Below are 15,406 nucleotides of genomic sequence, written 5' to 3' on the forward strand. Positions count from 1 at the left end.
ATGAATTAAATTATTTCTACTTGTCAGGAAAAATACAGAAAATATATTTTTTTCATCTTCTGTGTCAACATCAGCATCCAACAAACTCATGACAACGCATGAAATGTGTCAAATAAAAGCTGCAGGTGTCAATTCTTCACAGACCCTGTTTTCGACCCTGTTCAAATAGGACTATGAAAACATGTGCATTTCCCTCCTGAATGTTTCAGTAGACGCGTGCTAATCACTCAACAACATATGTCCACATTCCCCCCTACACTGTACCAACATCTCTGCCGATCTGTAAGAGGGAGATACGATGCTAGCAACGGTCCTGTGCATGGTGAATACGGTGGACTGATGCGCTCATGACTCAGTTGCTGCACTGCATTAAGAAGTGTAAATACCACAAGGAACAAACCTCTCATGTAGGAGGACATCCAGATTAAAAACAGCACGGCCACATGCTTTCTCGTCATAGCAGATCAAAAACAAAGATGCAAGGCAGCTTTGAATGCTGTTGCTCTGAGGCTTATTTATGTAATGATACAGCCCACAATCCGGGGTAGTGAGAGGTGGCAGAATCTGGGCCCTTAAGGGCCAGATAATAAATTGTCAAAGACTTGAAAGACAGCTGAGTAAGGGGCTAGATAAAGAGAAGGCAACGGTTTGACCGAGAGAGGAGCATTACTGAAAATAAAAGTTTGCCACAGAGCTATAAGGATAGGTCGCTATTTTAAAGCGTATCAGATGCAAAACAGTAAAACAGATTAAAAGAATGAAAGTTCAGCTTTGGTTGCGGAAGAACGGCAGAACTTTTCTGTTTTTGCTCTCCCTCCGGGTGGCCCATTTTCACAAACTCTCCGACTGAATTGATAGCTGTTCTAAATCTGTTGAAAGTTGGAGGATGAGTAGCCTCTCAGAGTCTGACATTTTTGTTAAGATGTATTGCATCTCCCCAGCAAGTGACAAGTGGCTCAACCTTAAATAACTTCCTGGATCTGATAATAAATTACGAGTGATGCTAACCAGAAGTAACTCGCAAAAGCATCCATACGACTTGATATTTTTCATATTTTGTTATGTTAGAACCGTAAACTTCAATGTATTTTATTGGAACTTTATATGCCAGACCAACACTAAGCAGAGCATAATAACAAAGAAAATGAAAAAGGCACAAATCTAAAATGTTTGGTCACTAATGCTCAAGAAAAGCATTATGCACTAATCTCCATATTTAACCATGAGAATAGCTTTGTTCAAAAATGAGAAAAAAGAAAATGAAGTGCTTATACTTCTGCAAGGTCCCTGGATTTCGTCCAGGATGGTCAGCCTGTTAATGAAAAGAAAAAAGGAAGAGAGGGAAAAAAAAAAAAAGAAAGCGATGGACTTTTTTTTTTTTTTTACCTACTTTACTCCTGGAACACGGAGCTGTCCGTTACAGTGAGCACAAAATGAACTTTAGTCCTGGGCTGAAATTGCAGGGTGTGACACGCAGAACGGTTTCAGAACCACGTTGGGGTGAACAGCGCCATGCATCTCCGTCTCCGAGACAGCCTGACAGACTCAGCTGCAGCTGGTTCCGAGCTGCTCTTTGACACAGCCCGCTCGAGAAAAAAAAAAAAAAAGACCCTTTTATCATCACTAAGGCTGCAGCAAAGCGAACCCTGCCTCCACCCCCTCCTCAGTTTGGGGATGTAGCCCAAACAGTGTGACGCGTTTGCTTTGATTGAGGGCATCAAACTCCGATAAGGGGGGGGGAGAGAATGCCACACAGTGAGCTGATGTCGGCGAGAAAAGTTTCTTTGTGCGCGAGCAATGGTAAGCAATGGGGGCGAGGGGGGTGAAAACATATGCTGGTGGAAGAAATTGGCGTGTGCAAGGAGGTGTGTTTGAGAGTTACTCAAGCACAACGTGGAGCCGAGTGATCCCCCTCTATCCCAGACCCACGCTTCAACTGGGGCTGTATATTATACAGCAGAAAGGAATCGGGTCCAGAGCAGCACACACACACACACACACACACACACAAACACACACACACACACACACACACTGGCTGGAGAGAGAGAAAGAGAGAAACAGAGAGAGAGATGGTGAGAAGGAGTGTGTGCGTGTGTGTTTTGGAGAAAGAATGAACCACTTCAACCTGCCTGCGCGGGAGCCCGATAATAACTACCAGGCTGTTCCTCTGGATGGATTTACCGTCCCCTCCCGCCGCGCACCGCAGATTTTCGTTCACAAGACACCTGATTGTGAAGCCAATCAATACAGAGGGGAATTAGACAAGTAGGCTCTGAGATTTATTTATTTATTTTCCAGCGTTCGTCGCTTTTCGGTGTGCGTGGAATTTAAGAATGCGCACCTGCGGAGAGTCTCTGCTTCCCTTGTTTTCTCTCCTCACTGAGAAGTCCGATTTGCGAGCTGTCGCAGCTATAGGCTACACTTTACTGGACTGGACAGTGGAGTGGGCATGAGGAGGCGAGAGGAGGGTTGAAGAGGAGAGAGAGAGAGAGAGTGTGTGTGTGTGTGTATGTGTGCCTGGATGAATCCATCTCTTTCCTCTGGCACTCCACAGGCGCTCACCCATTTATTCCAGCCTGACCGACGGACAGCATGCCAAACGCAGACTCCAGCGGAATAGTTTGGTAAGTAAAGACAACCTAGTTTTTTCTTTTCTTTTTTTTTTCTTCATCTATTTCGTTTATGCCCCTCTTCTTCGAGGAGTAGAGGCATCTATCCCACAGAACGCTGTCATGCCCCACGTTTTTCCACTTCTCGTCAGAAAACTGGAGTGAGACGTTCACACCTGCAGCAGCCCCGGGCAGGACCGGGCATCGTCCGCATCTCAAATCGGTGGAGGAGGAACCGACTCCCACTCGTTTAATGGGCCCCAAGCCTCGAGATTCCCCCGGGATGGCGTGTAGTGCGTGTTACTACCTGGTTATCAGCTCCACTCACCTGAGCAATGGACACTTTCGGCGAGTCAAGGGTGTCTTCAGAGGCCCACTCTGTCCAACTGGAAGCAGTGACTCACCGGTAGGAGAGCATGCTTTGTGGGGGGGGGGGGGAAATGTGCATGTTTTATTGTCTTGTTTGTGGGGAAACTTTTTTTTTTTTCACTACTAGGGCATGTAAAGTACTCTAAAGTAAGTAAGTGAGGCCATCCTCTGACTTTTCTTAAATTGGAGGGCTGAAAGATGGAAGTTTCATGGTAAGCTAAAGTCGGGTTTCTAACATGCATTGAGGGGGGAAACATGGAAAGGTAAATGTTCTTCTGACTTTGTGCCCTGTCCCGTTATCTAAAGGTGCTGTCTATACATCCTTACAAGTTCTTTATTTCAGAACTTGTAAGTTCAATTCAATACAATTTCGCCTCAATTTAAAAATATATCCAGAACTCAGACCATAGTAGAGCTTCAATTACATCTAGTTACATATTAAGTTTGCACTTTTGTTTCTTCGTTGCTTCTTCCAGCTATTTTTATTTTTCATAAGCACTTTCCTATTTTTGAAATTGGGCTGGTCATTAAAAGAAAAGATTTATGTATTATTATTATTATTATTATTATTATTATTATTATTATTATTATTATTATTATTATTATTATTATAGAATTCAACCCAAAGTTTCTTTGTCATAAACAAAACTGTTTATCCAAGTTTTGCCTGAATAGTTGGATTTTGATTGTTGGCTGAAACCCAGTAACCTTTTTGAGATATACTATGAGAAAGCACTGAAGTTGCATTGTAGCACAGAAATTATGGATTGAAAACCATATGCATAACTTATTTATCCTAGTTATTCTACAAGTTAAGTCAAATTTATTAAGTCAGTTCAGGTTACTTTTTGTCACTCGCATTGTTCTTAAATACGAAAAATAATGGGGTTTTACAGAGACTGCTGTAAAAAATAGACTTCATACAGCAAAGTTTGCTAAGAAACCAAAAAAAGATGAAGAAAAAGTATGTAATTTTGATATTAAAAAAAAAAAAGTTGTAGGAACCCCACAAGGGTGTCCTCATAAGAAACTCCTAGTTACCTGAAGGTAGGAGAGATAAAAATAAGAATAAAAAGCTCATCAGACTGAGTAACACTCTAATACAGCTGCAGGGTAAATGAGAATTTTTTTTGAGAACAGTGATAATTTCTTTTCCCGAGCAATAAAACTGCGTTTTTTTTCTCCCTCCCTTTGGGTGGAAGACAGAAGACTGGAATATTCTTATTTCAAAAAGAGGAAAAATTGTGTAGTCAAGCATGAAGTCATTGTCCGCTACAGTCCTTTTCCTCTCCTTTGGGAATTAAATGAGTCAAATCACATTACTTCTGTGAGGAGGAAATGAGTTGAGCAGACAAAAATAGGCCTAATTACCTCTAGTCTATTGTTTTGGTCTGCATTGTTTGTCGAGTGTGTGCAAGAAAGAAACTCTTTTTGTGTCGATGGGGACTATTAGCCACCAAACTTGACTGTGTCCAGCGTGCACATCTGTGGTCTGTGGTGTAAATCTGGAGGAGTAAAGCCCAAAAGAAGGAAACCCCCCCACCCCCAAAAATAGCAAGATATTTTGAACCGTGTATATTTAGGTGAGTTGTGTGTTTGCGTGAATCTGCTGGGTACGTCACAAGCAGAACCAGGAGCTTCTCGGAGGGTCCTGGGTAATCACACATTATTCATGAGCTCTTAATGTGAGATGAGACAAACTGGCACAGCTGATGACAAGTTTGATGAGAAAGGAGGAAAGAAGCAGCTGGTATGTGTGTAACTGCGCGTGTGCACGAGTCTGTGCGTGAACACTCGAGTTATTACCAGACTGTCATGTTCTGCCCGCATTGACTGTGTGATGGGAATGAGGCGCAGTCAGACTGACGGAGAGACACGCCAATAAGTCACATTCACAACCATCCCGGCAAACTTTAGCACACTCTCTCAAACACACACGAGGAAACGATATCTAGTTAGACCATCGGTGCATATCAAGTCTTTAGATGCACACTGCACAGTGCATATCTCACTTTCTGCAAATTAGGGCCCGTGCTTGAATTTCATCATTCCTATCACCTGTCTCAGGGCTCCTTCATCTACTGGAAAAACATCAAAAGCTTTTTTTTCTTTTTTTTTTCTTTTTTTTGGCTGCTCCTGCAACAGTGTCTCCTCTCTGCCTAATTTATCAGAGAAAGTCAAATTTCTAAACACTTGTGGCTCAGTGGCACATCTAAATTTAGAGGAGGATGCAAAGTTTTCAAACAGTTTGCTAATTCCCAGGTTTATGGAAAAGTTGTTTGAAGCTTCTCGGTGCATCTCTGAGATGAGGATTCCCTTAAAATGTGCCACAGTTTTCGTCAAATCTGTGCTCCGTTGCAGCAAAACAGCAAGGTTTACATTTACAAGGCCTATTGCATTCAATTTCTGAAAGTGCCACTATACCATTATGTCCAACACTGTATAAAGAGTAGACATTAAATATTGTATCAGTTAACAAAGCCTTCCTCTTTCGAGGGGATTATGATGCTTCCTCTTTCGAGGGTTGTAAACATCAGATATCAAGTTTTGCCACAAGTTCTTTGACTAGACCATTCTAACAGAAAATAGTTCTTTGATAAAGCCATTCTAAAAGTTGCTTTGACTGTACTGCACTGTGTTTAGAGTTGTTTTCCTGCTGGAAGATGAAAGTTTGTTTGTGTTAAGCCTTAAGGTCTTCTGCAATGTTTGCCCAGTATTTAGCTTCATCCATTTCCCCATGAACTCTGACTAGATTTCCTGCTCTTGCTTTCAGTTGCTACTGAAATAAATTAAAGTCAATAGTTCTAACATGACAACATTTGCTAAACTTACAGGAAACTCTCTCAGCTAACCCAGAGAAATATCTTTACTGCTTTTTTTCAATGCACAATTTAAAAACCAAATTGGCCATTAGTTATTCAAAGAGCAATGAGAGTTATTCCAAAGCTCTGACTTTTCAAGAACACATTTTAAAAATATCCCAAAAATGTGTTAAGAAAACTAAATCTTAGCAAAGGCTGGCAAAAGGAGATTTCATATTGACAACCTTTGCTTGTGTTTAACTCAAGTGTGCATAATATTTTCATCATGAAGAGTGTCAATTGTTAGATAGAAAACACAAGACGTAAAAGTGGCAATCAAGCAAAACCATTGATGTGATACTTAAAGGAGCTATGGATCTAAAGATTCTCTGTTCAAGGCCTGACCTTGCTTTGCTTTGCTTTGCTTTGCTTTGCTTTGCTTTGCTTTGCTTTGCTATGCTTTGCTCGACAAAAATGCTGACATCCTGCAAGGGTATTGCAGGCTCAACTGTATTTGACCTTTGAATGAAATTACAAATTTAAGCCATGTCTCATACAAATTGCTCACTCTAAGCTGTATGTTTTTCAGGTGTTATTTGTTTTAGGAAACATCAAAAGACCTGTCAGAGCTAATGAAGCAAAAATGTAAATATAGGAAGTTTCCCTATTTGTAAAATGCCGGCTCGGTAGGTATGGAAGGTCAAAAGGTAGAAGAAAAAAAAAGATGCTTTCAGATTTATCTGTATTAGCATAGACAAGGTGCGATACAGGAACCTGTCAACATGATGAACAGTCTGTGCTTGTGGTCGAGCAGTCGAAAAGTGACCTCTTGTTTTAGGTGAAGTGAGGAGGAGTGATTTTAATGCATCTTTTCACGGCGGTAAAACGTGCTGAGTAGTGTCTTTTTTACCGCCGTGGCTCCAATTCTGGAAAATGCTGCAACAGACAGTTGCTCTCTGATTTGTTGAAGTACAAAACATCTCACTGCTGGGATTTGTCAAGGATAACTTCTTGTGTTTTTGATAAGATATTGCAGAATGAAAAAAAAAAACAATACAATACTGGACACTAATAAGTGCTGAACATCAGCCATTTTCCGACTCCAGGACATATTCTCTTGTGTATGTTAAAAGTGCTCTGTATGTTATTTAGCTAGCCTCCCTGGAGTGTGCTCTTTTGTGTCAAGGGCAAGTTTTTTTTTTTTTTTGCTCATGACTGCTTTATCACCACTAATTAGTAATTATTCTAGGTTTGTGCAACGTGTCTAAATTTTGGATTCTGTATGTATATTATCACCTAATCACCGCTAGCGAGTCATTCTTCAAACTCTCATTAACACTTTAAAGGATTTCTTTGTTCTTGGCGTCGGCATTAATGGACGACAGGAGGCGATAGTAGAGAAAAAGGTGTTGGAAAAGGGAATTGTTTCAGGTCCAATGGATTGCTAATTTCAGACAGATCCAACCTGATACGCAGCCAGCCATTTCCTGTCACTATTCTCTCTTTGGACCCTTTCTTCCGAGACAAAACCCACTTTTTCTCGCTAAAAATGGGAACAATTACCAGCAGTAAATGGTTTAGAATATTGAACATTTCTTCATACATCAAAGCTCTCTGCAATTGTCGCACATAATTGTTGCATTCAGTTCAAATCAGTGTTGGTGGAAACTAAGTCAATTGCTTCTTCACAGACAGTTGAACTCTGCTGCCAGTTGAACTCATAACTTTCAATGTTTTGTTGTCACAAGTCACCAGTCATGTTTACATCAAGAATTGTGAAGTGAAAGCAGCACAGAAGGTCTTGGCCACCAGAATGGACAAAGGTGCACCATGTTTCATAGCAGATAAAATATGGTGGAGGAATTGAATTCTAAGCTAATATTTTGAATTTGTTTAAAATTTTTAAATAGTCAGCAATTTATTGAATATTTAATTAATTTTAATGTAATGAGCATTTTTTTTTTTACTTTTCTTATATTAGTCTATGCCCTTTGGTGGCATAAATGGAGAAATGCATTTGGCTAAAATCCACAGATGTGTGTGTTTCAGTGTGTATTAGAAGTGTTGAAAGGCGTGCAAATATAATGATTTTTCCCATTCACCTTTCTGTTCTTCTCTGACTTCATTTTTAAACACTTGACAGCTGAAAAGGTCTAACTTTTGAGTATTCTTCACTCAGTTAAAGCGTCAGCTCTGAAAAGTGTTGTCTGCATGACCTTAGATATTATTACTGATTAGATTTGATGAAGTGGGCCATCAAGGATAAGCACACTTTTCTGTCCTAAAGATGAATCAATGCCTCCAAGTCGGTGATGTGAAGATTTTCTGCCATATCCAAGTTGAGAGCTCGCTGCCTCAAGGAGAGCTATTATAGTGGCGCTCAGAAAAGAGATGTATTTATATAACCCAATCAAAGTGGTTTGGGCAACTTATAAGGATATTTTTGCGACATCCCCAGGCAGATGGACGAGGCTTTAGGGTAGATCAAGGACTTAACGACTCAAGATGGACTTGGGAATGCCCAGGAGTCCCTCTGGAAAAATAGTACCGTATTTTCCGCGCTATAAGGCGCACCGGATTATAAGGCGCACCTTCACTGAATGGCCTACTTCAAAACTTTTTTCATATATAAGGCGCACCGCATTATAAGACGCACAGAATAGACGCTACAGTTTGGGTTGCCACCCGTCCCGTATTGAACCGATACTGGACATAATTTGTTCCGTTCTCTACAAATGTGGATATGTAATAATAAAGAAATGGTCCCCGAGTACTTTATATAGTAGTCTGCCCCAGTCATTGTTTCACTCACGGTGTTGATGTTGCGATATTGTGCCCAACTGCTTTCTGGGTAACACAGACCAACCGACACGCTGCCGCCGCAGTCTCTGTCTCTCCTCCCCTGCCCCCCTCGGCTTTAAATGTAAAAGAGTTGGTCCCTTGGTAACCCTAGTCGAAGCACCCCGGATGAATATCTAAAGCCACTTTGTTGACATAAACAATGTCAACAAAACAGTCCGACTCCGGCCGGCGAGGAGAGCCTTCTGCGACTGGGCCAGGACGTGGCCGGACGATGGTCACCCTTCTCCGTTCGTGCACAGCATGTTCGTGGAGAACGTGGTGCTAAATGATCTGCAGACGACCTGATTCTAGACGGTCGGTAGGTAGATAGGTCAGTCAAACTTTATTAACAAACCAGCGTTCTGACAACTATCCCAGCATGCACCGCGCGCTTCTTCTTCGACAGGCGAAAATGAAGTCGGCGGCTGCTTACCGTAGTTGCTAGACCTGTTGTGGCTCAGTATTGGTCCATATATAAGGCACACCAGATTATAAGGCGCACTGTCGGCTTTTGAGGAAATTGAAGGTTTTTAGGTTCGCCTTATAGTGCAGAAAATACGGTAGTTGTCCCATATAAAATAGTTCTGTTTGAGGGAATGGGTCAAAATACCAGCAAACTATTAGAAACTGTGTGGAAGGACACCCAAAACAATACTTATAAAATGTTTAGATAAACATATTAAGCATGTTTATTTAAAGGTCTCTTCAATTTCCCCCTCTCATTTTTGTGGATTTACGCAAACAATTCATTCTTCTATCTGACCTAAAACTGGAAAGGTCAGATTTAAGTTTAGAAAGTGGGGGCGGGGGGTGGAATTGTGTCTGTTTTCAGTGTAGTCAAAGGCTATGTGTAATTAGACAGTTTTATTTTGAATTAGTTTCCGTTTAATGGCAGAAATCAGTAATCAAATCTAGCCATCGAGGTCTAATTTTTAAATTTGGTGTAACCGAAAACAATGCCAATAGAAGGGCATTCAAATAATACTTTTGCTAGAGATCAACATGATTTATGAATCAACATATCTTTTAGAAGTAACTGTTTGTAATCACCAAAGTGTCTTAAAGTAGTTTAAAGTCTTCTCCAGAAACTTAAATGAGATGTTTAGGTTGGCGTGACACTTCTACCTGGACTACGGCTTGTCATTTCGACAATAAGCTTAGACATAAACAAAGTGATCGCAGCTTTTACATGCTACAGTCATATTCTTATTTTAAACACACTATGTGCTCCCACTAGGCATTTTGTAGTCAAAAGACTAAATTGGTGTATTTCTTTGAGAGCTAGCTGGTCAAATAATAGCCACATAGTTTAATGGATGCTTTTCTGCATACGAAACCCTAAAAAACCATGTCATTTTTTTCAGTCAAATGAAGACCAGATTCCCTATTAGCATGCCTTGTGTCCACCCTGCCACCGCAGACCTGTTTGATGTACATTTTAGTACAACTGCTTGAAGAGGAGGATTTCAATTCATAATGTCATACAGTGTCAAAGCGAGTGGAAATGGGCTTGTGTGTGTACGTGTGTGTTTCTCCCTTTGCATTTCTCTGTTGTGCTCTTATTGGCTCCAAAGGGAGCTAAGCAATGTTTATGTAAATAAGGCTTCATTTGAACATATGCCCTAAACAATTACCTTGAAAAAAACTATTCAGCAGCAAAAGAGACTACAATGTTCAGAGTGAGTCATGTTGTAAGCTACAAATATCAGGCCACTTATGAAGGAGCAGAAACAAGCAGAGCCAACTAGAGGGCCATTTGGCATGGCAGTCTGAGCATCTAATTGCCACTCTTAATTAAAATCATAATTATGAGTGATTGAGGATCAGTATCAAAAAGCTCTCAGCAGAAAACCTGGACATTCATTAAATCTTCCTCCTGTTAGCGACAAAGTGAAAAAGTCTTGACTTTAAAGGTAGAAAATGTTTAAACCATAAAAGCCCAGAGACAGCTGCTAAATAATGAGTAGTTACTATTTCACAGTCAACACCTGTAATGCCGCACCACCTCACATTTATAAAGGCTAATGGCAATGCACTTACATGCTCACCAACTTGGCCAGAGGGTCCTGGAGGAACAGATTGAGAGAGCGCAGGTAAGTGCTACTGAATGCTAAAGTCCTGTGTGACTGCGCCGTTCCTGCTGACCGCTGCAAAGTGCTCCTGCTGATCGCGGCTAATGTCCTCCATCACCGCACACACTCAGCGCTTTGGAGATGGCATGTAAGCAAGTGTGTGTTGGGGAGAAAGGTGGATAATTTGGACAGATGGGTGAGAGGGGATGATGAGAGGGGGGAGGGAATGGAGGGGGGGAGACAGTTGGCATCAGTATTAAAACCCTCTCAAGCTTTTATTGGCATTTCATTTAACTAATGAATTAATTAGTGCCTCATAGCATAATAACCTCTGCTTGATAAGTGAACTGGTTCCCCCATAGGAGAGGCGCTGTCTGTGATCTGTTGCTCTAGTTGTTTTCCCTTTGCTTACTTCTTGTCAGCTTTTTTTTTTCTCGCTTTGCCTTCTATTTTAGTACATTTTCACTCTGGTTACAAAGTTTTCTAACCGTTTGTTTGTGCTTCGTTATATAACTTTTGAAAAAAAAAAGTTGCTGTTTGAGGTGATGTAACCTGCAAGTCTCTCAGCAACAACACAGGGTGCCCTGAGGCAGATGCTAGGTGTGCAAACATCCTAAACATCATCCATATATAGTTGTATTTTTGAATCTAGATTGTTATAAAGATGGTGGTTGATCTGTATAAGGTTTCCTGATAAACAAATCCATATTTATTTTTGTAAAACAATGCTCACCTCTAAGCATACTGATATACTAAAAGGGAAAAGTATAATTTGTCTAGCAAATCAATCTGAGCGTGTTTCTCTTTTAGAGACAAACGAGAAATGACTACTCGTCCCCTTGTTCATAAAAAGCCAGTATTTATATCATACTTAGAAACAGTGCTCATTGATACATTCAACATTTTGGATCTTAATTTAATTTTTGGCCAGAGGGGAGGACGCACCTAGAAACGTCAATCTACAGAAAATTACAAAAAAAAAATAACATCCTCCAAACATTTCCGATCAAATCTGGTCTAAATGTAGCAAAAATTCACAACTGGAAGACAGACAACTGCTGGATTTATCAGCAGAGGACAGAGTAGAGGGAGGTCTGTCTGAGAACAAACCGAAGATCGGCTGCACCTGCGGCTTGAGGTGTGTTCCTCTAGTAACAGACCTGGTATCGTTTACTTATATCAAAGTGATGGAGGGGCTGCCTGACCCAGAATGGAGCGACAGATTTAGGCTGGATGTTTTCCCCTCTCTCTCACCAAGCTTTTTATGGAGCAGCTTTATGAACAGAGTCAAATGTTGCGTTAGTCACAGTGTAGGTGATACAACCTAGGGGACACACACACACAAGGGTATACTTAATAATTGCAAGGGCAATTATGCATAAAATAACAATAATAATAATAAAAAGGTTGATGTAGCATTAATATTAGGCTACATTTTTATTCCCAAACAGGCCTATTTTGGAGGAAAAAAAATGTTCCCCACAATGATGGGAGATATTAGATCTGACTTTTTGTATTGTACTGTCTGTGGTATAATGCACATGTGATACTTTCTGGAACTTACATTTACTTTCCTTTTTCTTTTTTTTACTCTTAGTTGTACTTTTTCTATAGTTTCTGTTATTTGGATTTTAAAAAATCCCTCTGGGAATCAATAACGTAATTTTGATCTAATTTGATAGTTCTGAGTTCCTCAATCTCCTGTGGGCCCTGGACAACTGACCCTGCTGGCTCCCTTGTCTATTTTCCAGGGCTACTCTGACAAATTCAGCAATACGATGCACTTTAGTTCTTCTAAGGTATAACATATCTTGATAAATACGTTCACTGTTGTTTGTCCTGCAACTTAAAGCAAGATCAGAAAACTCTTGTTCTTGTGGATTGTATGCAGGCCTAAAGTCTTAATTTGACATAGCTTTAAATTAATCCCATATTTCCTAAAAGTGCTTCGTTGAGAATGTTGTCAAACTCATGTTGTGATTCATATATACTCTGTTTGGCCCTCCCAAATAATTTGCATCGGGCATCAGGAGATGAGCATAGTTGGGAAGATCTTCATATAAAGCTACTCTATTACATTTTTTGAAATGTTCAGAAATTGTAGCATAGATGAAGATATTTTAATCGTTATTGCAATATTTGTGCCAGAACTTGTTCTTACAACATAAAATGTTAATAATTATAAAAAGCTTAGTTTATGAAATACTTTTAATTATGTTAAATAATTACCTTTTCAACTTTTAATTGATTATTTTAAACTATGACAACACAAGCAGACAAACCACCTCTGTCATACCCCCCCTGCAAATAGTAAACAGAAAGCAGATGGCAATCTGTGGTGAACCCCCTAATCGGAGAAATGAAAACATATCTCTCTTCATTTTTTTCCAAGGTTACCAGTGCATTTCAGGCGATCATTTTAAAGTGTCATTGTTAACCTTGTGAGATCAAGTGCCCCAGTATCTTTTTGACTTGTTGGAAATTCACACTTCTGTGGGTCTGTGGTCATCTAACCAGAGAATATAAGCAGTTCCTCAGACCAGGGGAATTTGTTCTGTCAAAGGAGCCTTTCTCCAACAGTGGAGTTAATTTCTCTCTCTTTTTAACACTCTCAGTCTTTATTTCTTTACAAAGAAGAAGCATACCTTTTTAATCAGATATGCAGAGCTTTTATACAATTGATTTTCTTAATGTCTTCTCTACAGTCTCACGTCTTTGATGTTATCTTGATGCATTTTATTATTTTTACTCTACATCACTTGTGTTGTGTGTTTTATATCAGAGAAACCTGCTATAGTTTTAAAAAAAAAAGTTACTCATTTAGGCTGATGCACATCTGTGTATATCCAGCTATGATCATCCACTTCATTTGTTATTATCTGTCAAAGCACAGAGTATTTCTTGCATGAATTTCTTACCCACTGCAGACTCTACTGTGCACACTGTTCAAACTGACTATTCTTAATTTAGTTATCCTTTTGCAGATTGAGGTTGTAATATGCAATGCATTACCAGGGAGTTTCTTACTCAAGAACGTAATCTAAAAATATTGATGCAAGTCTAATCAAAGCATTTTTTGCCTGTAAATAATGAGAAATGTGGCTTTATGAATAAAAAATAGTGGTCACCTGTTTTATTTTTGCATGTGCACAGCATATTCCCAGGGAAGCACTCTAATAGTCAGTTTTATTGATCACTCTGGGGGAAAAAAAAACTTGCAGTAGTTGCTATTCTGGTATCCTGCAAACATTACGTATTCACGGTCGCTAACGTTATAGCTAATTTATCAATTTACCCCTTGTAAAAATGCTTATAACATACATAGCTGTCAATTTTTATAGTTCAAACTCCCAATATAATTTCATATGCATTAAGCGGGAACCAACTCAGCTGACATGTACGAGCTTCCTTAGTTCTGCTCTTAGGGGACACAACCAATCAGTGTCAAGTAAAATAAAAGTCGCTTCTTCAAATAATTTGGAGTCAGAGAACATTGAACTGCAAATAGTCGGGGTTACACTCTATTTAAAAGAGCTTATGATGAAAAGATTCTCAGGATCTATGGAAGCAAAACAGGCCCACAACCAGTGGCGGAGCTAGAGGGGGGGCCAGGGGGGCCAGTGCCCCCCCAGTCATCTGATTGGCCCCCCCAGTGGCCCCCCCAGATGATGGACATGTCACGACACCAAGTCATTCCTGCACAGTAGGTAGCACTATGTACCACAATGGGTTGTGACTGTTGTGACTGTTGTGACTGCTCAAAAGCAGCAGGGGGCGATATGCACCATTTGTTTATTGTGATACACCATTTGGACACAGCGCAGTTGACCCAACAGAAGAAGAAGAGAAGGAGAACCGCGAAGAGGGGATAGAGAAATATTGTACAGCTAAGAGGAATAYCGTCGATTTGACTCCAAAATTGATAATCTGACTTCAAAGGTAAGTTTTACAATGGTTTACTACAACTAATAAGAACACCCTAGAAACCATTTTGTGCTCAGCCAGGAAATAGTTTCTGGTAGTTGAGTTACTACAAGAAGTTGCGAGCATCAAGCTAACAATGCTACAGCTATAGACAGATGTAGACGCCGCCTTAGTGAGCGAATCGGTCAGTTGCTACTATACGTCACGTCTGCCAGTCAGACTCGTAATGCACGCAGAAGGAAAAAGTATTGTAAAGATAYTGACGTGTTTACCACTCACGTCTGCCTGAACAATGTCAGCGAGGATAAATACGGGAAGTAAAAMAAAAGTATCCATCGTGGTGCACCGTGTTATCAGACAGAATGGATCACGACAGTAACATTTCCTGATTATATGACCTGCCAAAATCCTCTGGTCAGTAATGCTCTTCCTTTCTAACAGCGATTTCTAATTAGCTCTGGCATTTAAAAAAAACCCTACAGAATGAAAAATGTTAGCTAAACTAAGAAAATAACAATCAGATTAGTTACTTCTGGCCAATATAATTACATGGGAAATATTTATTGGCTCAAAAGCTGACTTCTGGCCACAGTCAAAAATTCTGCTCATGAAATTGTGTTAGGTTCTTTCTTTSTTAGCTGTAAAAGGTAATGCTAATGGAGTCATCTTGTACTATAAGATCATTTTCTAAYAATTTTCTATGAACGCTGCTCATATGGAATAATAAACTGCCACACTTTGTCAGAGGTTCAGTTTCCCCTAGGAAAGGGCATGAACTTGGGACAAT

At 40.0% G+C, this 15,406-nt stretch overlaps 1 protein-coding gene across 2 annotated transcripts in view; it reads left to right on the forward strand.

The window, feature by feature from the left end:
* Positions 1 to 2,086: 2,086 nt before the first annotated feature.
* znf804b (zinc finger protein 804B) overlaps positions 2,087 to 15,406 on the forward strand; it is a 67,734-nt gene continuing 54,414 nt past the window's right edge. The window contains exons 1-3 of one of the 2 annotated variants that reach the window (XM_008432595.2): positions 2,087 to 2,268; positions 2,558 to 2,627; positions 2,765 to 3,018. In XM_008432595.2, the coding sequence (XP_008430817.2) occupies positions 2,866 to 3,018 (153 nt within the window). In that variant the 5' untranslated portion in view covers positions 2,087 to 2,268; positions 2,558 to 2,627; positions 2,765 to 2,865. Of the gene's footprint in view, positions 2,628 to 2,764; positions 3,019 to 15,406 lie in introns of both variants that reach the window. The other variant, XM_017309727.1, reaches the window with a different exon arrangement.

The sequence above is a fragment of the Poecilia reticulata genome, linkage group LG16, assembly GCF_000633615.1.
Source record: "Poecilia reticulata strain Guanapo linkage group LG16, Guppy_female_1.0+MT, whole genome shotgun sequence".
Classification (NCBI taxonomy): domain Eukaryota; kingdom Metazoa; phylum Chordata; class Actinopteri; order Cyprinodontiformes; family Poeciliidae; genus Poecilia; species Poecilia reticulata.